The sequence below is a fragment of the Dermacentor albipictus genome, chromosome 1 (assembly GCF_038994185.2).
Source record: "Dermacentor albipictus isolate Rhodes 1998 colony chromosome 1, USDA_Dalb.pri_finalv2, whole genome shotgun sequence".
NCBI lineage: Eukaryota > Metazoa > Arthropoda > Arachnida > Ixodida > Ixodidae > Dermacentor > Dermacentor albipictus.
In genome coordinates, this window is record NC_091821.1 from 36,817,999 (window position 1) to 36,845,867 (window position 27,869).

A 27,869-nucleotide genomic window follows, 5' to 3' on the forward strand; every position below is an offset into this window, starting at 1 on the left:
TCTCTGCTTTTCTTAGTTTTTATCTTTGGAGTAGCGCAGGTATCTTGTATCTCAACCTCTCCGCATTGCAATGCAGTTGCAACAGAGTATAACAGGCAGCTAGCGGTGGCGACAGATGTAAAGGTAGTACGCAGATGTAAAAAAGAAAAGGCAAATGAAAAGATAAAAGAAAAGACGGAGAGATAAAAAAGAAAAACGAGCCATCAAGGCGACGACAAAAGACGGGTCAAGCGAAGCCGGACGACGTCAGCGCCAATAGTCGTAGCTGCGAAGATCAGTGAACCGGCTGTCAGAAGGGCTTCGGGTGGAAGGCAGTCGAGCTTCGGCCGAGCGCTGCGAGCAGCAGCGGCGGCGGCGGCGGCGGCGGCCCGAGGCGATTGCGTAAAGAGCCGCGCTCAGGCGCATTTGAATGACCGCGCTGGGCGGCACAAAGCCCCGTTACCTGGTTCGGACTTGTCCGTGTCACGGTCGTCCGTGCAACTCAGCCGCCAGTGGGCGACGCACACGCGGTCGCGTAACACTACCCCGCGCTTGGCCTCAATCGACCTCGATAGGAGAAAGGGAAGGCCGCCGCCGATGACGATGGAGAGGGGGAAACGAGAAGTCGGCGACCGCTCTCTTCCGCACTCCTGCTATCGCATTACAGAAGGATATGCTTGCGGCGGGAATTCCCGCGCAAGGGCGCCGTAAGTGGTGATAGAGAAGCAGACAGGTCACTTCATTGTGAAAGTCGCGCAGCGCCCCGCTCCCACAAGAACGTGGACGTAGTTCGTCCTTACGTTATACAGGTCATTCCGTTCTAGAGACGTTCTTTGGCATGAGAGAAGCATGCATATAGTTTGAACATCGCGTTTTATGTATGCAGCGCAACATTGATTAACCTTCTGATGTCGCTCAGGGTGAGTAGCTTCTCATGAAAAAAAAAATTGCTGATCCACCGCACATGTTGGAATCTTTGCAAAGTGATGCGAAGGCCTAGGAAAGGAGCTGATTAAAATTGATATACGATTAAATGCGATGCGGAAAATTGGATTCATTTTCATCATACGCTCTAAAAATTTCGCACCTGAGTCCGTGGGGCCGAATTCACAAAGCTTTTCGGCCGTAAGTGCTCTTTGCCATCGGCTGGCCGCCTTGGCTAATGATATGTCAAGCATCACGAATGGCTGGCATTTTAAATGCGTAAGCATTTCTTTGCATACCCAACAAGGAAACTTATGTGCCCGTCGTATAAGACGTCTGCCTTCGAGATAGGACCAGCAGCAGCGAGCGAATTGGCCTTCATGCTGCCTCTGGCTTCATCGCGAACTCAGCGGCGAGAACACAGCGCACGCGAAGCTACCAGCACTCGGCGCACTCTGTCTCCATCGCAGATCGCTTTCAACATAGGGCCCGCGCGGCATGCAGGCGCCATACGTACCCGATGCCGGAGCACGCTTGATCGCGGTTGATAATGGTTCGACGCGGATGGATAAGGTGCTCGAGAGAGATAACAGCTTATAATGATCGGAAAGTAGTCAGCGCACCATGGGTCTGCCACCTACAATAGTTTGCTTGCGTCATCAATCTACCTTGCGCCGCCGTCCAGTTCGTGTCGCCACAGCGCTGTCGTTTATACTGGTCGGACCAAGTTTCATAACATAATGATACTCGGCTGCGTGGAGATGAGCAAGTGGCACAATGCTTACGCATACTTTGAAAACTCCCAGAGGAGTTTCTGTGTTTTCTTCTTTTTTTCTCGCGAGGCGTTCTAGCGTTAGAGCTCTCTGCACATATATACGGGCCCTGATGCGCACGAAAATTTCTGACGCTAGAGTTCGGCCGCGCTAACTTAAAGTTTATTCATGACGTTGTGTTGTCGTCTGTCGCAGCTGTCACCATCTTCATTCGCCACAAAAAAAAGTCGTCCAGAAAAGAATTATTGATTGACCCCATCAATGTTACATCTTTAGTGCTAAGGGTGTTTACCATGGGACAAACAAGGCCCCTTTGTGCATCCAAAGAGGTAAAATCCTTAGTGTGTATGCAAAAGATGTATATTAATACATACGTGTATGTGTATTTCATGCTGCGCTTTCTCGTGGCAGCTGTGGGGACGTGTCTGGACTGGCGCGCTGCGGTGCTCGTAGCCTGCGTCTACGCACACATCTTCGCGCGGCGCTTTCCTTTCCGATCCTCACTCGAGCCTCTCAAACTTGTAGCACGCGCGGCTCCCTATCTTCTCTCGGTTCGCTTTTTCTACAATTCTCTTCTTCGTGGTTCCTTCGAGTCGTAACACCCAGATGAATTCGGCGCATATATAGCAGCAATTTATTCTCTCTTACGTGTGTGACGCTAAAAGGGCGCGCTTGCATGTAGCCACGGAGAATAGCAGGGTATTTATAGTGAAAAAAGAAAGCTCGACGGATATTTCAGTCGACAGTGTGCTGTTTTCGTTTCTTATTTTTTTCTCCGTGTACGACAGGTGTAATATTGGGGTAATCTGTTAAGCACATGCATGATCTGACGGCGTGGAGATCCCGTTTGCTTTACGCTCAATGGATGCTTCAGAGTGCGTTCAAATTAATATTTGATAAAGGGAAAATCAGACATCCACCCGTTCGTAGCAATTGCTACAAAGGAAACCCATACAGGTTCCTCGAAAGAAAAGCCTCAGAGTTCAAGAAAAATTGGTCCTGGCCCGGGACGAATTTTCCTTCAACTCTGAGGCTTTTCTTTCGAGGAACCCGTATGGGTTTCATTTGTAGCAATTGCTACGAACGGGTGGATGTCTGATTTCCCCTTTATAAGTTACATCTCTCCACCTTGCGGGTTTTCGCAGAACTACTACGTAAAATTAATATTTGATTTACATTAACCGTATGGAGAAGTCTTGAGGGCCACTTTTACAGGTAGTTCAGGCGGAATACGCGTGCCGATTGCAAAACAACAACAAAAACAACAACAAGAAATGGTGTTTTACGAACTAAAACCACGATTTGATTATGGGACACGTCGTAGTGGGGGACTCCGGAAATTTGGATCACCTGGGTGTTCTTCACCGTGCACCTAAATCTAAGTACACGGGTGTTTTCGCATTTCGATCGCCCCGCCACCGAAATGTGGCCACCGTGGCCGGGATTCGATCCCGCGACCTCGTGCTTATGTAGCAGCCCAACACCGCAGCTACTGAGCAACCAGGGCGGGTGCGCCGATTGGATTACCTCAAGTACAACACCGGGATTATAGCGTCTTCTGCTCCTGTAGGAGCACTTGGAACCGCACAAAAAAATGCTCTCACGAGGGCCCGCGCCGGTCTTCGCGGCAGCGCCTGTGCAGGCTGGCTCAAGCCCTCGCGAGGGTGCACGCCTCACGAGGGCTTTTGCAAGCAGTTGCAACTGCAGGCGCTCCAGTCCGTCCATTACAGAAGGCGCGCCATTAGTCGCTCATGGCGCTTTAGGATGGCGCAACAGGAACAATCGTGACGAAGTGAATGAACTCGAACATAACATTTGGGGTTTTACGTGCCAAAACCACTTTCTGATTATGAGGCACGCCGTAGTGGAGGACTCCGGAAATTTTGACTACCTGGGGTTCTTTAACGTGCACCTAAATCTAAGTACACGGGTGTTTTCGCATTTCGCCCCCATCGAAATGCGGCCGCCGTGGCCGGGATTCGATCCCGCGACCTCGTGCTCAGCAGCCCAACACCATAGCCACTGAGCAACCACGGCGGGTGCGAATGAACTCGAGCTCGCTTGCGCGAGCGAGCTTTCGCAAGGGCACTTTTCGAGTGCCATAGGTACAGGGTGTCCCAGCTAACTTTAGCCGGAGCTTAAAAATATGCGAATGCCACGTAGCTGGACGGAACCAAAATAATGTTGTTTGCCGTCGCTTGGAGATAAGCTATTTTTTTTTCATTCCGCCGAATAAGATGATTAGTCTTAATTAATCAATCAACTTCTCAAATCTTATAGTTAGATTAAAGGTATCGATGAGAAAATTGTAGAGCGACACGAAAAACTACAGCTATCTGTCGCTCACTACGTGCTACATAAGAGTGTTTTTCCGAGCATGAAAGAAGCCCGCGAATACACGCAAAGTGTCTCGAGCGGCCAGTCACGCGACAATTTTGCGTGCACTTGCGGGCTTCTTTCACGCTCTGAAAAACAGTTTATGTAGCACGTACTGAGCAACAGATAGCTGTATCGGCAGTTTTCATGTCGCTCTACAATTTTCTCATGAACTCTTTTCACCTAATTATAATATTTGATAAGTTTATGGATTAATGAAGCCTAATTATCTGATTAGGCGGAATGAAAAAAAAATATTGAGTATCTCCAAGCGACGGCAAACAACATGACCTGTGTTCTGTCCAGCTACGTGGCATTTGAATATTTTTAAACTGTGGCTAAAATTTGCTGGGACACCCTGTATGTGTATCACTCTTAACACGGTAACCCTTAAATTAACTTATAGTTGCAAGTAACTTATAACATAAAGGTTACTCGATCTCTAAAACACCTTGGTCTTTGTGTTTTTGCTATTTTCCGCCGCGGCTAGAAGTTACATGTGTCGAAGCGTCTATTTTAAAGGTTACTGCAACGCCAAACGTTTTGTGACCTTTAAATTGTAACTTACAAAAGGAGTCGTACTTGGCGGCTCAGGGAATCTATCGTATGGATTGCAAGTTTATGGATTATTGTGTCGTATTGCTATCCTGATATGATTCTTTCAGCCGGAACTAAGCTGTACGATATGGTGTGCGGCCGGGGGACTGAGGCAAGTTGGACTAAATTAAAATTTTATTGGTACCAGTCGGGATCTTTGGTTTCGCAATGTCAAAAAAAGTTTAAATCTTGCTGAAGCGCATTCTCAAGTCACACAGCAGCAATTCATTGGTCAGTGATCTATACTGCATACGTGCCATTATAGCATAAACTACGCCACAGACACATGAAATATTGTGAACATACATATGGAGAGTATTGTGGCGAACGATGTTGTGGCATAAGTTATCAATACGGTTCAATTTGCTGGAAAGCCCTCCGCTACCACTGCAGGCATTTTAGGCCGTGGTGCAAAACATAGACCTGTATACCTATACAAAAACTAAAAGCGGACACATTATGATCATTGAATATATATATATATATATATATATATATATATATATATATATATATATATATATATATATATATATATATATATATATATATATATATATATATATATATTTATATATATATATTTTCTTGTGTGTCAATGCTCCCTTTAGTCGGGTTTGTTTCATCTCCTGAAACGCGACACCCACTGACAGCGAGCGTATAGGGAAGGTCGCACGCGGGGGCACGCTGGAGTTCTGTAAAAGCTGTAAGACTGACAGAATAAAAACATCGAGCAGGAGGAATAATTATTCTTTAGGGTGAGTAAGATGTTTCGTAGTAAGACTTACGTACACTGCAATGGGGTGTATTACATACATGTTATTCTTATTTCTTTTTTTTCCCATTTTTAACGTATATGAGGGAGTGGTTCCTAAAGCGAAGTAAATGTCTGGTTCATTGGAGAACGGCAGACACGCATCGCTTTTGCCCAGTCGCTAACACACGAGAAAAACGCGCCGGTATACATTCACATGACAGTGGGCGACAGCCGCTTCAGTAAGGTCTCGTAGAGCGATGAACAGGCACTCACGGTATGAGGCAACAATGGCGGCCGGCCAAACGAGCAGGAATGAAACATACAAATACAAACGAACAGCAACATCTTTAAACTATAGAATATTAGCATATTTAGGCATGATTCTGTGACACTTTGACATAACTGTATGTAGATTACTATTAAATGCGAACCATTTCTTGGCGAACATTTGCAACTTTGACAGTATCTATCTAGCCGCCTACGTGTTGGTGCTCAAGTGGTCGCTTTGTTAACTTGGTATGCACAAAAATTGGCATAGTATGACAAAAGTATATGGAGAACATAAATGATCGGTCATGACGTGAACGTCATGACATATGTGTCATGTAGATCATGAAATAGCCGCCTACGCCTTGGTGCCCTCATGGCCGTTTCGTTAACTTGGTATGTACCGAAATTTGCATAATATAGACAAGAGTGTATGACGAACACAGATGTTCGGTCATGACATGCGTGTCATGTAAGTCATGAAACAGCCGCCTGCGTTTTGCTGTTCTCATGGTCGTTTCGTTAACTTGGTAGGCTCCTCGCACACTGCTTCGCATAACATCGATTCCGACAAAGCGTGGGATCTGCCAGCTTTTTATTTTCTTTATAGTTATATACAGTTCCACTGGTCATCCACCTTCACAGAGTGTAATGGCTCTGAATTTTTTTGTACCTCTATCAGTCCCCAGGCTGGTCATTCTTAAAGCTCAAGTTTATGTTGCACTTTCGTATGGACCCACGGCATTAAACCCCATGCACAGAACTGGTTTTCTGTGTTGATATGGTCAGACTGATATGGATAGTTTACAAATGAATTACAAACTACCCTTAGTTAAAGAATATGAATGCCAGTAATTCAGTTTGTAATCACTTGATATTGGGTTTTGCAGTTAGACTGTCCCATTCTTGCGGTGTTGTCGTTTGTACTGGAAGGGAGTACGAACTGACTTGGGAATTAATTTGCATTCCCTTTTTTAATCTTTGGTTTTCATTGTTACCGAAATTTCCTAGAGAGAACAGCATACACCAATTATGAGGGTTTAATTATTTGTTCTGCGGTAGTTTCTTTATCTGTCTGTGGTTTATTTGTGCATCTTTCAATACTTGTTAATTGCTGTTGTTTGCAGTGCGACACTAACAAGTAACCATAAGATAGTAAGATTACTATTCTGTCCTTGTAGCCTCCACTACCCAGCAAAGAGATCGGAGAATTAGCAAATGACATATTGACAGCAAACATACATGATTGTGCTCGCAAAGAGGATGAGATCGTCTTCCTTATGATAACCTAAAACTTATGTGTACGCGTATTTGTATTTAAACATATAGTGTACACGCACCTCCAACATTTCTGTCTAATTGCACCATTCCTAGTGTTGCTGTAGAAAATTGTGCTACCACGCAGCGCTGTGTGCAGTCTTTTCACTATTTCTTCATGGCAGTGAAGAAAAAGACAGACACAGGCAAAATGTATTTCTGCTTGTGAAGGGAAAACTTGGGTTACCTTGTTTTACATAAGCAAATAAAGTAATCATGACATTTTTATCCAATGTTTTGTGTCAGCTTCTCTTCTCACAGCTGCCACTCACATCATTTCCAGAATATGGGTGCTGCCGCCTCATAACTTCATAAATTTCTTTTCGATGCAAGCAATGTTGTATGCAGAAATGCGTAGTGATTCTGTAATGTACCACTTTTTCAGATTTCGTGATTTCCACTTGTGCGAAATACAATTATTAGACATCTTACTATAATGTGATGACGGCATCATACTATTTGCAGAAAACTTTTTTCTTTCAACGTGGTCCGCCGCAAAGAAATATGTTACGGGTCGACCCTGTATACAATGCCTTCATCTCTACAAAAGAAGCATTAGTGTATTTCATCAATTATTCTGTTCTGCTTGTGAATGCTGCACATTTAATGCACATTATGCTGTACATTTAATCCTGAAATTACGAAGTATGTGCCAGCTTATTTCACTAGGTACAACATTTTTGATACATCGTGCCTTCTATACTAATTGCTGCAAGCTGCCTTGTTTAAACGACCTGCGCTGTATCATAGCAAGGAGGCAAAGGTGATTCATACGCTCTGATCCAGACTATCTTTTGAATATTAAAAATAGAGAACGTCACACGAAATGTTGATTTCTGTGAGCAAGCTTTATAGCTATAGCGACAGAATTTGTGCAATAATCGTTAGTACGAATATTATGAATATTTGACTGATTATCATGTAAATGACCAATTGTGGTTAACGGCAAAGCTGGTGTAAAGCAGTGATTTGGGCTTGTTGGTAATACATCGTGAGGCTTACAACGCGTGAAAAAGACAAGGACGAAATTGAGACGTCCGGACGTCCGGACTTATGTGAATTATGTGAGCTGGCCAATCAGCACTCCATATCCGGTTGCTGGAAGCATTCTGCCGCTGAATAGTCTGAAAAAACACATTGCAAACATGCCATAAAATGCATTGCTGTTCCAGTGGAGATATTTTGTTCCGCAATTTTCCTGTAGGGCGTGCAGAAATAATAGCTTAGCAACGCACTTCACTACAGACTCTGACTTCCAATTTCTCGAAACTGGTGCCAGGCACAATTTATGGCTAATTCGCATGGTTTTAGTACTCGCTGCCTTCAGTATGCAATGACATGTCCGCTAATGAAAGGAAACATAGCTAATTAGTAAATTTGTGCTCCTAAATAATTGTATTGACTATTGCGCCAGTTCTGATGTCTGTCGCCGCTATGAAGCTGTAATGTGCCTCGAATGACCATATAATTGCTATAGCAATAAGAATGATATTTCAGAAGATCGTCCGAAATTTCACAACATTCCGCTAACTAAGTCCAAAGGATACTTTTTTTTCTGATAACATACGCTTTTATTGCATTTAGTCGTAATTTCCCTGCTGATTTATATCGGCGTTTCAGCCTTGACCAAAGCGCTACCACAACGCAGCGAAGTTACGACTTAGTGCCTTAAACGCCTATATTTTCAGAAGAGAGTATCCCCCAGACGCTGGTAACTGAAAGTTGTTGAAATTCGGTCGATATTTCGCAATATGATTTTTATAAAGTGTTGCTCGGTGAGTTACGCTAGTGTATTGCGGTGAAGTTTGACGGATGGCTGAACAGTCACTGTTCTAAATTCACGGGTATGCGCAGAAGGACGCGCTGGTGAAGACTTGCAAGACTGGAGATTACAATACTAAAAGGCCACGTGTACCTATACTAAAGGTTACTGTATAACTTTTCGTACGTGCACAAGAAATGTGAGAATACCACCCTTTATTAATGGTTACTTAAGTAAAGGTTACAATTTCATTTGCGCACAAATTTCTGAGAATATAATGAGAGCAGCATTCCGGGCAAGTTGGTAATCCATTGCTTAAAAGATATTGCGTGACATAAAAACCGACACGGACGTGAAAGAAGACGACACACCAAGCGCACCAATATGCCCCTTTATAAAACGTTACCGTGCTAAGAGTTTGTAATTAATCTGGTTGCCGCAACGATCGGCCGAATACACCTCATAACTTCAGAAATAAAATGATTGAATGAATGAACCTTTATTTCAAGGACGGAGGCAGCTCTCGTCCTCTGTTGCGGATTAGGTGGAAAATGGGTCTGGGTTTAGGGGACTGCTGGATGAAGTGTAACTTCGGTTTTCGCTCTTCCGGCCAATATGGACCCTTGTACTTCTTGCTGGGTGCATGCTCGATTCGGCCGCTCACGCATGAGCCGGTCGGCCTTCCACTACGCTACTCAAAACATGGCACTTTGAGTACCGTATGTCGCGGTTGCTTTCTGTATTTCAGGGTATATAAAAAGTTATTTCGCACACTACATGAACACATTCTTTTTTTTCCGACTTATGACTTTGCCGGAAAGCTACAAACTTGTGCAAACATGTTCGCAGGAGGCTCCTTCGTAGCGCAAGAATGCTTGTAACAGTCCCATCAAAAGCAAATTTTCATGATGTTGCTTGATGCTGGCTTCCTAACGTAAGCCCGCAAAAAATGAAACAAATGAAAAAAAAAACGTCGGCCGCTCTGTATGGTATATAGGACGACCAGCGCAGATTCTGCGTTTATACACTCGTTCGAGGGCAGCACTTGCGGACGTATAAATGTTTTTCGCTTTATAAGTCGCGATGGTGTGGTGAAATTTTGATTCGGCAACTACCGTCATATTCATTGTCTCACTGCGCGGAAAACTGTCACACTGAAGCAAAAAAGAAAGCAAGGGATAAAACTTAAATTATGGGATTTTACGTGCCAAAACCACGATCTGATTATGATGCACGCCGTAGTAGGGGAGTCCGGATTAATTTTGACCACCTAGAGTTCTTTAACGTGCACCTAAATCTGACTATACGACCGTTTTTACATCTCGCCATCGTCGAAATGCGGTCGCCGCATTCGGAATCGAAAACGCGACCTCGAGATCAGCAGCGCAACGCCATAGCCCCTGAGATACCGCGGGAGAAGTGATCAAAGCGGCCCACGCTCGTTTACTTCGAAGCCAACAATAAATAAGTGCTTAGTATTATCATATTAGTTATGCAAAAAATCTCAGTAGGCCTGCTTGGTCGTCGCAGACATTTATGCATCGTGACCAGCAGGACCGGTAAGCTTGACTTACAGCGGGTACATAGACAAAAGGACCGAAAGAACAACGCAGACAAGCGCTGACTTCCAACTGAATTATTATTTCGAATAACAAGCATATATGCACCAAGACACCAAGACAAAAACGCTCCGTCAAAAACGAAAATTCAAACAAACCCTTAACAGCCTCCTCAAGACAAACGAGAGTGCATGTGCAATCTCAAGAAAGCAAATTATTTATCTGTTAATGTAATTCATGGCTTACTAACCCGAGTCCCCCTCAGTGACCGCTGCTTCTCCAGTGATAAGTCTAGTGTTTTCATTAGGATGCCTAGCCAAGATACTGGACTTTTAAAAGAACAGAATATAGCCGCATTTTGCGCAATGAACACCTAGAGACCCCTCTCGCCCTTTGCGCAGTTTAATGCTATGTTCTTGCAGTCTAACATTTACACATCTACCTATTTGCCCTATATATGACAGACCGGTCTGTCTTATATGATATTTCGTTCGTATTAAGGAGGCGGTTATGGTTCGCTTGAATTTTGAATGTGAACTCATGCTGGCTTCTTGTTTTGGAGGGGGTGTTTTTGCCTTGAGGTCTTGGGTATATATGCTCGTTATTCGATATAAAAATTCAGTTGGAAGTCAGCGCTCATTTTCGTCGTTCTTTCGGTTCTTTTGCCTGTGTACGCGCTGTAAGTCAAGTTTGAAATGGGATACTAACTAGTCCGTACACGAACCCTGCTTCAGGATACACAAGCGAGGCAGCTTGAAATATGCGTGATTCAGTTGAAATAAGGGTAAACGTTTTACAGTTTATAGGTGTTATTGTGGTCACAATGTCACCTAACAACATCAAAGTAGTAGACGAAGTAGACGACTGTACGAATTAGTAGACGACTATACGAAGTAAGGATAGTACTTTTATCGGCCGAATAAACTTGTAAACATAGGCATGCTAACTAATTTAGCAAGCATTGTGTCACGCGCGTACAAGCAAACATGAGCACATCTCACTCGATGACAGCGTACACCCGCAGTCAAAACACTGAGTGAGGAAGCGCGGCAGCAGCAGCGAGTGAATAGACATTTGTGCTGCCTCTCGCTTCAACGCGAACTAAGCGGCGAGAACACAGAGCATACGAAGCTATCAGCACTCGGCGCACTCTGTCCCCATCGCAGATCGCTTTCAATATACAGCAGGCGCTACCGCGCCATGCGCAACCTGTAATGTTCATGTAATTGCTATGGCAATGAAAAGAACAAAATATCCCATTTACAGGGGCAGAACAATTCCCATTGACAAGGGCAAGAACCTTGTGAAGCTGCTAACCAGCAGGTTTTAGTTCTTGTCTCAGCATTCATATTGTAAACGAATAAATGCCAAATAAAGATTGATTGATTGGTTGACTGATCTAACTAGTCATCCTAAACAGTGATCCTAAACATTAGCGAATAAAAACAGAATCATCAAGTGAACCGGCAAATATTTGCACAAAACTGCGACAAATCTCCATTATGCCGGAAGCTCAAAAAGGACAGTATAGGGAAACACTATGTCTATGCGGACTGACAGACTATTTTTTAGTATTCTGTTCTAGACTATATTATTCTGAGGGAGATTCATCAGTAAGGAAAAGGAAAACGAAGTCCAAACGTCCCTCTTTTTTAAAATTTCGAGCCCGAAACGCGTCACCGGTTACGTCAATGTGACTCCATAGTTCCCCACCAATGTTGACAGGCTGTGACTTTGTTTATCTTCTAATACAATATATCATCCTTCTTTTTCTTTTTTGATCCGAAACAGTGACATAGAGCTCAAAAAACGCTGGCAATCTCTATATTGTCACAGAGGAGAAGTAGCCGCGCGCCACCTACTGGCAACATCTCCTTAAATACAGTTAATAATTACATAATAACATATTGTCAGGGGGGCGTGGATAGGAAGTTTAAAAATGGCGTCGCCACTCGCTTTTTTTTAATTTGCCTCTTTTCTAGCATATTCGCAGCTGCGAGAGGCGTAATCTACCACTCTAATAGCATTAACTTAATGCTTCTAGTTAGTGTATACCTCTTGCCGCACCAATGTAGCGGCAGCACTTCACAAGGCCCCTCCTCGTACTTTTCTGTCTGCGGCAGGGCTGTTCAGCCTGCTCGTGGGCCTGACATACTTCTTCGAGCGGGAGCGGGTGTTCAAGACCTACCTGGGGTTCCAGCCCGTCGTCGTGCTCTTCAAGCCGGAAGCGGTTGAGGTGAGTGCGGCGCCCTTGCTTTGCGATGACAATTATCGAGTGCAATGGCTTCCGTTAAGCGTTCCGCATAATTGAATTGGTGTACGAGAGTTCTCGCGCCTGGGCCGAAGGAGCACTCTCATGCACCTGCGCAATCAATGCATTAGGTGGTACGAGACACCACTGTTTACGAATGAACAAGCACAAGGTGCGTCAACTGAGCCAGGGCACGGAACGGTCGCTTCCTCCACTATAGCGAAACAGCTTCACTTGCACGGTGTGTGTATCATATAGCCGAGCTTGTTTCCACGTGGCAGTCAACCTCATCTTGAATTTATGGCGGTTTTGCCTTGACACACGCTCGAAATTCCTTAATTGATATCGAATTATTAATTTATATTTATAAATAGAGAAAATGAGATAATTAATTCATTTGCTTTCTATTGTTTTTACGACGCGGGCATACATTTGAAGATCACTCCATGTAGTAATTAGACAAGTGATTGTACAAATTAGTATACATTTTTAACCAGAAGAGCGACGCGATTGATACCAATGGAAGACTGTAAGCGCGCCGTCAGAGGCGCTCGTAGCCCTTTCAAGAAACGTGACAGATTGACGCTGCTATTTAGAGCGTAATCAATTCCGGCCAATTTCACACAGAAAAGCGAAACTGAACATCCCAAGAGCGCCACTGTGACTCCCACAGAAGACGCCCTTGAGTGACGTTATGGACTGTGCCTCACAGGTGGGGGCCAGCATCACGCGAACGTCCTTATAAAGCGTCACCATCGCTTCAAGGTTGCCCGACGGTGAGGCGCAAGCAGTCACGCCACTTACGGGCGTCTACTATAGGCGTCGCGGTTGCCAGGCGTCGCGGTTGCCAATTACCTCTCCAATTACTACATCGAGTCGTTTTTTAGGCGTTTGACTCTCGTAAAAGAAATACAAACGAAATAGCTTCATTATCCCATCTTCCCTATGTTTAGGCGATTTCGAGCGCATTTCCTGAAACAAGCGCTTTACGTAGCGTGGGATAAACAAGGACCAAAAAGAAAGTGAGAAAATAGAGCGAGAGAGAGAGAGAGAGAGAGAGAGAGAGAGACGGGATTCGTTTAGCACTGTATCCACGCCACTCTTGTTTAAGTTCTTGTATATCGTGTGCTACGTCTGTGAAATTCACATGTGTCAACTTGTCCAAACCGTTACACTTGTCAACTTCGCTGGTTATTTAGAGGCTGATCGACTGGACAGCAGCCAGGTGTAAGATTGCTAGGAGCGTGTCTCAGTGTTGGCGACGGTAGATACTCCCCGATGAGAAGATGAACGCCGAGTGCTCCCCATAGGTATACAAGTATCTATGGCCATGGATCTATATATTGCCGAGAGAGCACAGTGCCCCACAACATATAGATATACTAAATTCACGCGTGGCTGTACTAGTTTTGTACGGAGTCTGAGCTTCAGCACATGCTGAAATATTTCGTTTGACGCATGCCTGCCTCAATATTTCTTGCGCAGGATGAAGTTAGTCACTGTCAAAATCTATTTAGGGGAGTAGGGCGGGTCCAATAGTATCTTAATACGCTTTTTAGACGCGAGCACATGCCGGTGTTTACGAACCGCGCGAAAATGTAATGCAAGGTGGCAAAATTGAGCTCAAGCTCGCAACCTTCAAACCAGTGTCGCCGTGCGCAGCTGCTCGCATCAACTTGCACAGCTTCTGTGACGCTGCGTGCAGTTGACCCAAGCATTCGATGAACGAAAAAATAAAAGCCGGTCTGCATAGCCGGAAAGCAGGGCAGTGTGCTTCGTGTTACAAGGGCTCCGATGGTGGGATAACGGTGTAAATGCCGGCGGCGGCTGCCGCCCTGCTTCCTGCCAGCTTGCACGACCTTACCCGACCATGGCCCCGAATGATTATGCATTGGAACGTGTTCGAGAAGGAAAAAAAATGGGTCGACTCGAGCCACTACGCGGCGCTGAGTGGGTGAATCGCTCAGATAGTGCAATTATTGTAAGCTATGTTCGGACAATGCCGAGTGAATTAGTGTAGCTGCTGGCAGCCCTTACTGCACTGACGTGAAAACTATTGAAGCGAACAACTCTTCGGCACGAGATTTCAAGGTCGTCGGGCATACTTTGCTAGCAGTAGCGAACGAAGGTGGTGGTGATGGTGATAAACTTTATTGAAAGGGGGAAGGGTAAAGGGGGACGTGTCTGAGGGATTGGGCTCAAGTAAGGCCCTGGACCTGCTTGGCCTTCTCCGCCCAGTCCACCAATTCAAGCTGTCGGTCGACGTCCACGGAACTGAGCCAGGCTGTCCAGTCAGTCTCGCTGCTGACGGGGGGATGAGAAAACGGGAGCGAGGTGCATTCCCACATTATGTGTGTGAGTGTTCCTGTTTCTGAACAGAGCCTACATTGGTCGCTTTCCTTGCCCCCTGTGATTTTGTTAATGTACCTTGGGGTATGGGTATGTGTTTGTCTGAAGTCGCCGAAACGCGACCGCTTGCGTTTTATCGAGTTGCTTGGCCGGTGGTGGGAACGCGCGACGGCTCAAGCGATACCTATGGGCTATTTCATGATAAGTCTCGCAGGGTTCCCCGTGTCTCTCCTCCTCATTCACGCTGTCCGCATCCGCGGACGAGGCTCGGCGCGCGAGATCTCGAGCCAAACCCTGAGCCGACGCGTTGCCGGGCACAGCCGAGTGAGCGGGGGTCCACACGAGGGTTTTCAAGCCACTTAGGGGGCGTCGTGTGAAGACATGGTACGCCTGTTTGGAAATTCTACCGCGGATGAAATTGCCGATGGCCTGCTTGCTGTCGCTGATGACGGTATTCGCTTCCGCATGCATGGCCATGGCAATCGCGGTTTCCTCCGCTTCCACCACTCGGCCAGCCGTGATTGTTGTGTGTTCTATCAATCCTCCGCTGTGATCCGCTACCACCACGGTCATGAGGTCGCCGCGAGGGTGTCTGGCTGCGTCTGTGTAGACCACTCCATCTTGCGAGCCATAGCGTCGCCAAATGGCTTCACTTGGGGCCTGCCGACGGCCATGATGTGAGCGATGTCGATGTTACCAGTGACCATGGAACACTTCTTACGGCTAAGAATATGGTGGTAGCTAAATATAGGTACTGCAGAATAATTTCTGCCGCGTAGGAAAAGGTTGTAAGGAGCTTGCATGAGGGTGAATCTATACGCGTTGCATAGTCACCCATACACTCGTGTGTTCATATATGCAATGTTGACCATACATTTTCTTTTTCGAATGTGCTTGAGCGGGCGCGGGTGGTGGGGGGTGGGGTGCAGCATTTCCAGTTCGAACACCAACTGCTCACACGTTCCGGGACGTAAGACAGAACGGATGCCTTGAAGAGTTGCTTTCGAGTTGCAAAGCACGACCAATTTACGTGCTCACTTATCGTTGACACACTAGTTCACAGCGGCAAAGAGGGCTGTAAGTACTGTCGCTGCGCATTTCGTTGTGTGTGACACGTTCAAGTTAATTGTGACCTGTTTTCTTGGCACGGCAACCGCACCTACAGACGCTGGTTGGCAGAGTCGAGTCATATAGAGTCGAGTGTATATAGAGCATGCGGTCTTCGTATACGTGTGGTGCAACGAGAGCAGCACCAACTTTCTTCAGAGCCAGTGACGAGTGATCAGCCTTATTCGAGATGCCGGGAATAGACATGTGCGCTTGAAGCTGACGAAGGATAGAGGAAATGTAGATTTCACCTCTAGTGTACAATTTGGTGGTATATATTTCTCACGAAGGGGGTATCAGTCGCGAAAATGTAGCTCGATGTCGGCCGGGAATCCTAGTGATGGCTAAATATGCGTGTAACACGGCGAATGTGCGCCCTGATAGGGCCGACAGTCATGTGCGTTGGACACTTAACAGGCTGAAGAAAAAAAGAAAAAAAAAGAGGCTCGTGCACATATGAGTGTGCCTCAGTTAAACAAAAACGTCCGAGCACAGAGGGAACAAGAATTTTCAGCTTACAGTTCGTCAGAAAATTCTGGCAACGGTGAAGAACCGGTCTATACACAACATCAATATCCGTTTTCCTGTCGAGGATTCTAGAAATTGAGCAACCTTCATCGCTCGAGTCGCCAGCATCGAAGCGTGGATGAAAATAAAATTTAAGAAGAAACGGCTCATACAAATGAAAAAATAAAGCACAAATGTATGCGAGGAAGAGAGCGCAGAAGCTTCGCAATCGTACGTGTCGGCGCCAATGTGGGTCAGCCTGGAAACACATTTGCCAGACCGGTGATAGCCATCGCTGCTGCTGCTGCATTGCGCGGCACGTACCGCTGGGTCGAAAAGGCGCGCTTTCACGGCGCGCGCGTCCCGCTCGCGGAGATAGTCGATGCAATCGGCCGATATACTTTGGCAGATTACAGTTTCGACACTTTCACGAAGAGGTTGTCTGAGCAGAAAAAAACTGACCGCTGCGAGAAAGAACCTCTCTTTTTCATTTTTTTTTACTCAGACTTGCGTAACGCGCTACATATGACGGGGTGATGTAACATCTGGTTACTTTGAACGAGGAAATTGTGAAGAAATGATCTCGAGTAGGCGCTACGGGTCACATTGCGCGCTGTTTCAGTGATGCGTACAGTGAAGATTTTCTTTCTTTCTTTTTGCCTTGAAGCACCACCGCGTAGCTCTTAATTGTACAGTCAGTTCACATCATGAAACTGGGTAATATTTACCTTAATTTCAGCATATTTCGCTACGCAATGGTATCCCGCTTGTGAGACGGTTTTGTTCGCAAGGCTTTTTCTTGTAATATTTCTGTTGCTTATGCATGCACTACCGTGCTTTTGTGTTTCTTCGCATATTCTTTTTGTCAATATTTTTTTTTACAGAATCTGCTTTTGTTTTGTGCGTATACAACTTGAAGTCGCTTTGTTTTGCCTCTTACTTTATGCTGTCGCTTTTCATGGTTACATATGCTTGTTTCTCGATGTAGGTTCGTCATTGCGGCTTGAGGTGCTAATCTGGACATTTTCAAATTCCGCCATATTGTCAGTTCTGATTGGCTCACAGGGCTGCTACGGCCTCTATTATTGGCTCAAAAGGCCAACGTGGTGGAACTTGACAGAGTTCAGGAACAATGCCCCTGGACTAGGATACTCGTTGCCAATATTGGGAAATTACATTAAACTAAGCTTAGTAATATACTATCGCTCCACCAGTAGTCTATTTTACACCTACACTATCACCCCGTATGAGTCGTACGCGGAAAGCAATTGTGAAAGGAACAGAATCAAGCGAAAGGCGCTAGTGTCCAGCAAGTGACAACCTAGTGTCAAGCAAGCTTTCAACACGTGTCAACACGTGCTGGTGTCAAGCAAGCAAACAAACACTATGGAGATCTAAAACTATGCCGGCCCCCAAAGATTTATCCGCTGCCACAAGCGCGCGCAGTAAAAGAAGGCATCTATAGAGGAAATGTCAAGTTCTTCCATTGCATGTCGTACAGCTCCTTTGGTCCAACTTCAAGAGATAAACGGCGGTGGGAGACAGTACCCAACTGCGCAAATATTTTCATTCGCAAGAACTGTTTGTAACGTTGGTTGACCGCCTTCCCTAATATGTTCGACTACTAAGATTTGCCAGCGCCCGTTGTTATATGGAATTCTGGGCCCGTATTCACGAGGAGAGGAGAAAAAAGGGAGAAGGTAGGTATGTTAATCAGGCAAACAATCTGTTTTCCTACCCTACGATGGGAGGGTATAGATATGTGATAGATGGGGAGAGGAAGGAAAGACGCGGTGAATGCACGCGGTGGACGGCACAACACAATCGAAGACGTTCACACAGGCCGATCACCTTCAAGAAGCACAGAAGTGCTTTCACTGCCTTGTGAGCTGCCTTATGGGCGATAAAAGTGCGTAATTACGCTAGAAATGTTCGTAAGTGAAGATGATAGCAATCGTGATGTCCGACATATTAGCGAAGGCGACCGGCCAATGGCAAAAAACACTTATGAACGACAAGCTCTGTGATTTCGGCCCAGGTAGCACAGAAGCTTTAAAGGAACACCAAAGGGTCACCTAAACACCAAGTGTGGCTCCACACTCGCAGATTACTGAACTGATTACTGAACTTCCCCTGCGTTTGCTATGCCAGATAAAAAGAGAAGATTGCTTAATAAAATAAGGGGGAAGAAAAAAAGGGGGCCAAGCTTTTTTTACCTGTTTTCTTTACCTTCGCGTCGTGAAAAAGCACTACCGATGATGTCCATGCAATGCCATGAGTTTCGCAGTATTTTAGATGTTAGGGCCCCTAATTGTAAGCAGTGAAGGTTAAAAAATTAAAATTAAACTATAGGGTTTTACGTGCCAAAACCACTATTTGATTATGAGGCACGCTGTAGTGGGGTACCCGGAATAAGTTGGACCACCAGGAGTTCTTTAACGTGCACCTAAATTTAAGTACACGGGCGTTTTCGCCCCCATCGAAATGTGGCTGCCGGGGACGGGATTCGATCCCGCTGCCTCGTGCTTAGCAGCTCAACACCATAGCCACTAAGCAACTACGGCGGGTTGAGGTGAAGGTCACGGAGAAGCTATTACGTCTAGTTTGTGTTCCTTTCTAACGCAACGCCATGGAGTATTATTATAAAAGATTTAACCATAGGTTTCGCTGGATGTGTAACTGGGGAAACTTCGAATTGCCGTCGCCGCTTGTTTTATACGCTGCTCATCGTTTTCTTTCATTCCATGCCTCCACTCTCAGTAAAGCCACGTATTTCTCATTCCAGAAGTTCAATAGACTAACCTCACTTAACATAATACTTAATAGCTTTATCCTCTTAAACAGCGGCAATCATATCCAACCAATAGACGCTCCAGCAGGAAAACTCAATAATCTTCGTAAGAATAGTCATTGGGATTTGCTATCATCCGCCGCAGGCAGAGGCAGCTTCGATGCGGTCAAATAAGTCGTAACTTGTCGCTTCGTCGGGGCACGTCGTAAATACCCATGAATGTTTTTTGTCCGCTAAGGGGCAACCAGATTATCTCGTAACATACCCGCTCCTGTCTTAATTTTTCACCCGTCGGCTTCGCTACCGCGAGTACGGGTTACTCAACTCGCGTACGCGTTCTGCTACCTCTCAGCTACTTACGTAACCGAGCAATCCTGCCGCGCCACGAATTGCAACGTGACGAGGAGGCGATAAGAAACGGGCAAAACAGCGTCGCCGTACACAGGCAAATAAGATCATTGCCCCCCGGCACCCCACTCGTCGGCGCTGTCCGCTTGTTACGCAAATCGACCGTGTCTGTAAACACACCAGTGTCCGCGCGCAACCATGAAGAGAAAGAACGAAACCTGCCCAACGGAACGGCGCGGCGAGCGGACGCAGCAGCGGCGATCGCAGACTTCCAGGTCAGCAGTCTTCGCAAGACCACCCCGTGGCACGGCGAAAGCGACCCGGGGCAGAAAGCGAACAAGCACAGGGGCGCACGAGAAAGGCTTGGAGGGCGAAGCAATTTGGTCGGCGCGGCCGCGCCGTCCTTGACTTTATTTGGCGAGTGCGCCAAACACATATCGGACAGACAGTCTGCGGGGGTCGGCCCGGGCTCGCGGTGCGGGAAATGGGAACACCGTTGCTCCGCCGCCCGGCTGGGCGTCTCTCTTTGCATCTCTTTAGCGCGCGCGCGGTCTCTTGCTTGCACCGAACCAGCCTCGCTGCTTCTTTTCCTCGTTGCGGCGTTCGTGCAACGGTTTCCTTCCTTGTGCCTTACGACTTGCGCGGTGAAATCCGTATTAAGCCGAACCTTGTCGCCGCTGGCTCGTTTATAGACCCAGCTCATTCTACCTACTCGGCCAAGTCTGCTCAATTTATTGTATCCTGAATGCCTCCTTGTAGCAGACTGCTATGTATAGAGTGGTATTATGAAGTTTCCGGACTGAGAAATCCTTTTGACGACCTCTTTGTCTACAGAAATAAGTTGGATTGAGAATGTTTAAAAAAGAGAGAGAAAGTCGCAGTTTCGGCCGAAAGACGAAGCATGGATTGCGATAGCAAATTAGTAGAAAGTTATATGAAGTAAGGACAGTAGTTTTATCGGCCGTATAAACTTGGCAACATTCGCTTACTGATTGAATTAACAAGCATGATGTCAGCGCGCACAGGCAAACACGAACACATCACAGTGGATTACCACGGACACTCGCTGTCAAAACGCTGGCGTGAGCAAGCGTGGCAGCAGCAGCGAGCGAAGTCACCTTCGTGCTGTCTATATCTTCAACGCAAACAGCGACGAGAAAACAGCACGCACAAAGGTATGAGGCGTCTCAAGATCGCTTTCAAGATACGACGTGCGCAACCACGCGCGGCCGAGCCAACTACGCAGTTGCTCGCGGAGTAGAAGCCACCCCTTCGAGAGTAGAAGTCATGCCCCTCCTTTCATCCCTGCCGCGCTGCCTCAGCACTTTCCTCCGTCACGCGCGCGAGATTGAGCAATTGGATTCAGCCGCGATCGCCAGTTCCCCTTGCGCCCCGTCACGTAATGCACATTTGCTGCCGCAGTCCAACGTCACCCCCTCCCTCCCTCCCATCTCCCCACGGCCTTTCGCGCGACGGAAGACGGCGCGTTTGCGCTCCGCCTTCCTCCCTCGCCCGCGCCAGACTGAGCCGCGATCGTCGGCTCCTCTCGCGTGCTTTCACTCGCACATGTCGCATAAGGCGCGCGACGACGGTGTTATCGCCCTTGGACTCTATAAGCAACATCGCGGCGATGGCGATGGCGACAGCGACGGCAAAAATATGCCTAGAGTGTCCATATAATTGCTATCGCAATAAAGATCAATTTGGCGTTTTTGTGCCGGGAACACAGTTCAATGATAACCATGGGCGGGTGAACAAAAATGAATCTTTCTTTTACCATCGAGGTTGACCATCTGCATTGTTCGCTCACTCACTGTCCTCTCTTAGCCAATAGGTCGACAAGCTCACTCATAAGTCGACCACTCAGGCTCATTCGGATTCAGAGCCACCTGTGATTCAGTCTGAGTGAGCCCCAATGCGTCCGAGTGGGTGCTACTCAGTCTTATTGAACCTAAGCGAGTCATATGCGTGTAAGTCGGAGTAAGACGAAGTTAATCCGAGCCGGCGTGAGCAAGAGTCTCAAGCGAATCGGGGTCAGTTGAAATTGGCGCGAGTCTGAATTTGAACGAGTCCAACAGAATCGTAGAAAATACCCGCGAACGAGCGGGGCAGGGTGTCGGAAGGACTAGAATAAATGTTTTCTCCCCGCGCCTCAGACAGCTGAGAGCCCCATGGCTGTGCTACCAGACAAATTCAGCTAGCACACGCGCAGGAGAGTGACCGTCCGACCGCTACCGCACAGGCGAGACCGCCAAACCAAGGGCAGTAATAAAAAACAAACCTTTCCTCCACTGAACACGCAGTTTTAACCTTGACCGAAGTTCTTGAGCCAGCAGTCGGCTTATCAGCCTATGCGTATTGCGCATTGATTTCCAAGTTGATGGGCTCGCTTCCGAGCCCGGTGCGCCGCCGCGGCTACGGGATGATAGAGCCAGGGCCGTACAAGGCGAAACAGCCAAAGTTATCAGACATGCGAACGAAACGATACATCCAGCTGCTTTGACGCCCTCCGCTCAGCTGGTTTGTAGCGGCCGAGCAAACAAAACATCAGACCTCCGCGCGGATATAGTTCGCCAGTGCGAGCGCATCCAAATGACGTCCCGCATGCGTCACGTAATTCACGCTATGAGCAAACCATCTGCTTTTTCCACCGTGTGAATACTGTTTGATGCGGAGATGGGTTTACTTGCTGTTTACCATACCTATGAACGATGGTCAGATAAAGGCACGACGCTCCTATACTCCGCAGGTCGCAAAGGCCCCTGCGGCAAGGTTCGTCGGTTATTCGACACAGCCCTGAGAAGGCTCCATAGTCAGATCGCCAACAAACACGTGTTTATGAACCCAGGATTCACGACAGTGTCACAGTCACAGCTTGCGGGGGGAAAAAAGGCTCCTTGCAAGACCGATCGAGTACGGGCGGCCAATGCGCTAGCTAACCGAGTATAGCGGTCCACCAAGCACGAGAAGTTGCCAGAGCAAAGGCAAGTAAACGCTCAGCAGCTCAGAGCTCGAAGAAGAGGGCTGGATCTTCTCGGGGTTCGAAGTCAAATAAAGGTCGGTGGGCCGATGGGCATTGGCGGCCCACACTGCACCCTGCACTGGCTCATTTGTGGGCAGTCCACGGTCAGGGCGACGTAGGTTAGGTCTCTTTTGAAGTCGGAGAATCGCAGGGGAAGATTAGTACTGAAGGAAGACTAAAAAGCTAACGGATTAAAAGAAATGAGCATTTAAAGCGCAGAAATTCTTGTAACATTATATGGAGCTCAATAACGTGGCCATGAAATAGAGTAAGGGGCCAAGAAAGTTGGCAACCAAGTACAGAGCAATAGGAAGTGCAAGTAGACATCAAAAAGAAATTGAGAGAAACAGAGATACTAAATTAAATTGAAATGATGGAAATAACAACAACAAAAAATGTCCGTGGAGATTTACAAAGACGGCAATGTTAAAACCGAGAAAGAACGTTTGTACGATAAAACAAAGACAGTGCCTTGCTATTTCAGACCTGAAATGGCTGCCTGAGAGCAAAGACATACAGGAGCAAATATACGCAAGAGGATGAGCCATGTGTCTGCTGCAGAAATAGTCCGGAGACGACTCAGCAAATCGCGATGGAATACCAAGATATTCACCCAGCAAGAACGGTGGAACTTCCACCTTCCAGAAGCGTTGGGGTTCGAAGCTGATGGGAGCGTTAACTAGTCAGCGGTCCAGATCAGCGAAATACGTTTTGAGTATTAGAGATAAAAAACTAAAGAAAGAAAGAGGTGGAGCAGGCTTCATTACAGGCATAGGTAACCTTACAATATGAAGATAGCGCTTTTAATGACGCGAAAGAATGTAGATATAAGCAAAATCCTTGGATGCAAAAGATGCAGTAAAACTTGATTAGCTCAGGCATGCTAGACGAATATTAGTGGCCGTCCCATTTGAAAGAGGATGCACTTAGAAACCATCATCATCGTCATGGGAGAGGAAAATCATGGCGCGTACCAGTAACATGCGCTTTAGCATGCGACTCGACTATGACTGTGACGCATGTGACGACACAAAACACACAAATGAAGAAAAGATTTCTGTATTTTTTTCATAAAATTTTGCGCTTTATGCCGTCTCGTCCAAGTTTCTACAGAAATACAGCTATATGCTGCTGTGTTCAGCCAAAGATCTAACTCAGAACCAACCTCCTCCGAGATGTCTTCCATTGCATACAAACAATGCAACACTGTCTACTTTCGTTAGGGTATCAATTTCTTGGGCACAGAAGAAACAAAGTACATCGACATATAACCACTGGAGCAAAGAAGGAGAATAATAATACTTGAGCACCAAGACACGTGGCTCACCGACTTTAGAATGTACTGACGACGACTTTCACTCGTAAGAGCTATTGGTCGGCCACCTTCACACGGGCACCTTGCGAACAAGGCTCCCTTGCGAGATCCGAAACGTTAACATTACTAAACAATTTGTGGTCAGTGTTCGTCTTCTTCGTTCATCATGTTCCGTCCTAACCGAGAGGGATTCTGTAATACCCTCGATTTCATTAATTATAAGTTTGATATTGCCATTGGTTTGCGTCCATTCTTATACGAACCGCGGTATTGTGTATGCAAAATGATCTGCGATTATTGGCCGAGGGCCGAAATAATGCGTTAGAGCCCGTATTCAAAACAGGTTCTTACGCTGTTCGTAAGGGCAGGTGCCAGCGAATCGGGATGTTGGACATGCAAGGTCTATCCTCGAAAATTCACGCAGTGAGTCAGCAAAACAGTTAGGGTGTAGCGGTGCAGCTCTCTCGCTCTCTGTATGAGTTTTCGGCATGAAACTGAATGAATTATGAGGTTCTACGTACCAAAACCACGATGTGATTATGAGACATGCCGTGGGGGACTCCGGATTAAATTTGGCCACCTGGTCATCTTTAACGTGCCGCCAATGCAGTCGGCGTGAAATTGAAATTCAGTCACTGTACAGGAACACCCTTAATACTCACCGTATTTGGCCCCCTGCAAAATATTTTTTTTATTCTTCGAATGCAAACTGGTGCTCCGAGGCAGGCATTTCGGGGATGTGATAACAATTCAAAAGGAAAGAACATCGCTGCTGAAGCGCTTAAGAAAAGAGGTCTTCCAAGAGTGCTTCCAGCAATGAAAAAAGAGGTGGAAGCAGCGTATGGCGTCTAATGGGCAATATTTCCATGGTGACCGTTTTTATGCATCTCAAAGTTTGTTATATGAACTTTTTTAAACGTACTGATATAACTTCTGGGACAGAGGTCCTATTAATAGCGAATGTGACCGCCCAAGGGCAAAGCGCACTTACGAACGATAACCTTTGCGAATTCGGTCCCCGATGCTAAAACTGCAACTTTTACAGCATTAGTGGCGTCCTTGGCTTGTTTCGTTTCACGTGTTTGCTTTGTTTCGCTTCGCATCTTCTGGTTTGTTTCTTTTCGCGCAGTGCGTTCAACGAAAAACTACTCTATAGCGCGGGCGCGTGGCAGCGCGCAGTTACAGCACATGCGCATTCTGACCTCCGGATGGTGGAGCGTAACACGCGCGCGCAACTTTCCGTGTCACGCTCGTCCAGAGGGTGGAGCCTGCTGGATGCGCGAGCGCGATGATAGGGGCGAAGCGCCTGACCCACATTGCGGCGGGCGAAGGTGCTCTCGCGAGAGCGGAAGGGAGACGGAAGGAATCGCGGGGCTTCCTTTTGTCGCAGCTGGCGGGAGACGCGGTTTTCCACGCACGGATCATTCTGCCATCACGCCCACCGTTGTCGGGCTTCTAACCTGCGCATAGAAAACGCCGATTTTCTTGCGTTCGTTATCTTGTAATTCTGAAACAGAAATTGAGCGACCGATCTTGATTCGTTCTTTTTCTTTCTTTTTTCTCGATTCATCTTTTCCGTTAGCTTAAACACCCTAAAACTTGTAGCGATCGTAGCATATTATAATGTCGCGCACGATTTGTATGGTGAAATTTTATTGTCACTAGGAAACGCGCATATGTTTGCGAACGGGTGTGGAAAAGAAGAACACGTGATCGGGTAATGAGGAAGGCTGAAACGCATCGGGGCTAAATGATGTCAACACTCCCGAAAGGCTGTCAAAATGAAAGCGTCTGCCTCAATTTTCATAGCATTGGAAAACGCCGCGTCTCAGCCAGCAACAATCTAACAGTTAGATTTACAGGCAAGTCGCCATCGATAATAATACGTAATACGTGATGGCATAGTGCTGGTAATGGTTGTGTAAATGCTGCAGGCTTTGTTAGCCTGGCAGTAACTGCGGATACTTTTTTCGCCGCCTGAGCACCGGTGTGTGTTCAGTGTTTTCACTTATTCCACATTTCCATGCGATAAAACTATACGAGTGCCACGTAGAATCCACGACCGGAGACTCTACGGTGTAAGAAACGTTGCTTCCAGGGACGCAATGTCACAGCTCGCACTGATGGCACTCTTGACATGGGCCGTAGCGGGTCGGTGCTACGTTTCTACGAAGGGCCTAGGCATTCCACAGGCACTTCCACAAAGCTTGCAGAATTGCTAGCAGGTCGTAGCAGGAGCGGCACCGCTAGGCGTGTTCGTCAATGCAACGTATAGGTGTACCACTCCTTTCGTGCATTCTTTCGCCAGTCAAAGACAATTAACGTGGTACTACATGTAGTAGTATACGGCTTATCGTGAAAAAAAAATCCGTTATCTCAATTTTGCACGAATATGCATGGCTAGCACATGACCCATTCAGTTGATTATACGTCCCCCCTTTTTTTTCTAAGCTTAGCGCCAGTATCGTGCTCTGGTTCCCGCTTCGCAAATGCACCTGACTGTCTGAGTGAAGCTGTCCGCAATATCTCCATGAATTCGGTGGTCTTACACTTGGCGACTGCTATTTGATCATGAAACTATATTTGACGCAACGTTTTTGTACTTGCATGAAAACGCGGGGGCGGGGGGTGGGGGAGCATTTTGGGCAAGTTGGTAATCCATTACTCAAGTAATATTGCGCAACAAAAAACGACACGGACGTAAGAGACGAACACACCAAGCAATAACGAGCCCATGTATTAATGACTGGCTCCATCGGCAGTGCAGAGACGTCCCCTATGTGTCTTACATTTTAACGTGTTGTATTGATTGTAAATATATCGATCGGCAAACAGCATCTTGACCAAGGTCCAGTATGCTTGAATTCCTTGTCGCATTTACTGGAGCAAATGATGTCTCTTGAATCCCCATGATCACATCATTCTCTTCAAACAGAGGTTTGTTGTAAGCATTCAACCAGCCAGAAATCTATCGCAAAAACGACACGGACGTAAGAGACGAAGACACACCAAGCACTTGGTGCAATATTGCTTGAGTAATGGGGGTGGGGCAATAACGAGGGAGAGGGCTTAGAATAATTCGTGCAAAGAAAAGGCAGCTATAAGCCTACAACAAGATGAACGAAGAGGACAATTAACACAAACGTGTTTGTCATTCTTCTTTTCCGCAACTGTGCGAACTTTGAACTTTTAGTCGGCGTTTGTGTGGTATTCTTCGTTTCTTTGACATGTACGCTTGCCTTTTGTGATAAATTATCCCTTACCTACACCCTGAGATTTCTCTTACTCTAAGGCTTAGAGGGAGAAAGTGAAACGGCGAGTATCTGGCCACTGTTGATCACATTCATCGCACCTAGATTGAGCGTAACGTTTAAGGGTTTAAAGTAATGCTTGCGCATACTATAACACGAGGCGAAATTGGCCTGCAGATACTCGTGTTTTAGTATGCGCAAACAAGCTGGTGCATCCTTAAAGCGCTGTGGATATACTTATGTAGAAATTATATGTGCACATATAATGCCCACCACACGTATACCCACAACTCTTTGCGGATGCACCAGCCTTTGCTTACTTATTTCTATAGGTATATTGTTCGGCGTTTCACACGGACCATTGAGCCAGTGTTGATTGCCTATCGGTCGGTGTGCCGATGAGTAGTCTGAGTGTTTGTGCTTGCGCTCATCTTGAAGTTTAATTCACTACGACTTCGGTCGATGTCTGCCTACCGGCTCAGCCTGGTTAACCTCCCTGCCTTTCGCTCTCTCTCTCTCTACATACTAGGAATCAGGTTGTCAAATGATGAATAAGCAATTCTAATGGCGTCTACAATAACATCTTGGCCCAGGTAGCTGGTTTTCGAGGTCAGATT

The 27,869-nt window shown here is 46.5% G+C and overlaps 1 protein-coding gene across 1 annotated transcript in view; it reads left to right on the forward strand.

The window, feature by feature from the left end:
- The window catches only part of LOC135901064 (cytochrome P450 4c3-like), a 187,420-nt gene that overhangs the window by 31,302 nt on the left and 128,249 nt on the right, over window positions 1-27,869 (forward strand). The window contains exon 2 of the mRNA XM_065430732.1: window positions 12,435-12,547. Coding sequence (XP_065286804.1) covers window positions 12,435-12,547 — 113 coding nt within the window. The remainder of the gene's footprint in view (window positions 1-12,434; window positions 12,548-27,869) is intronic.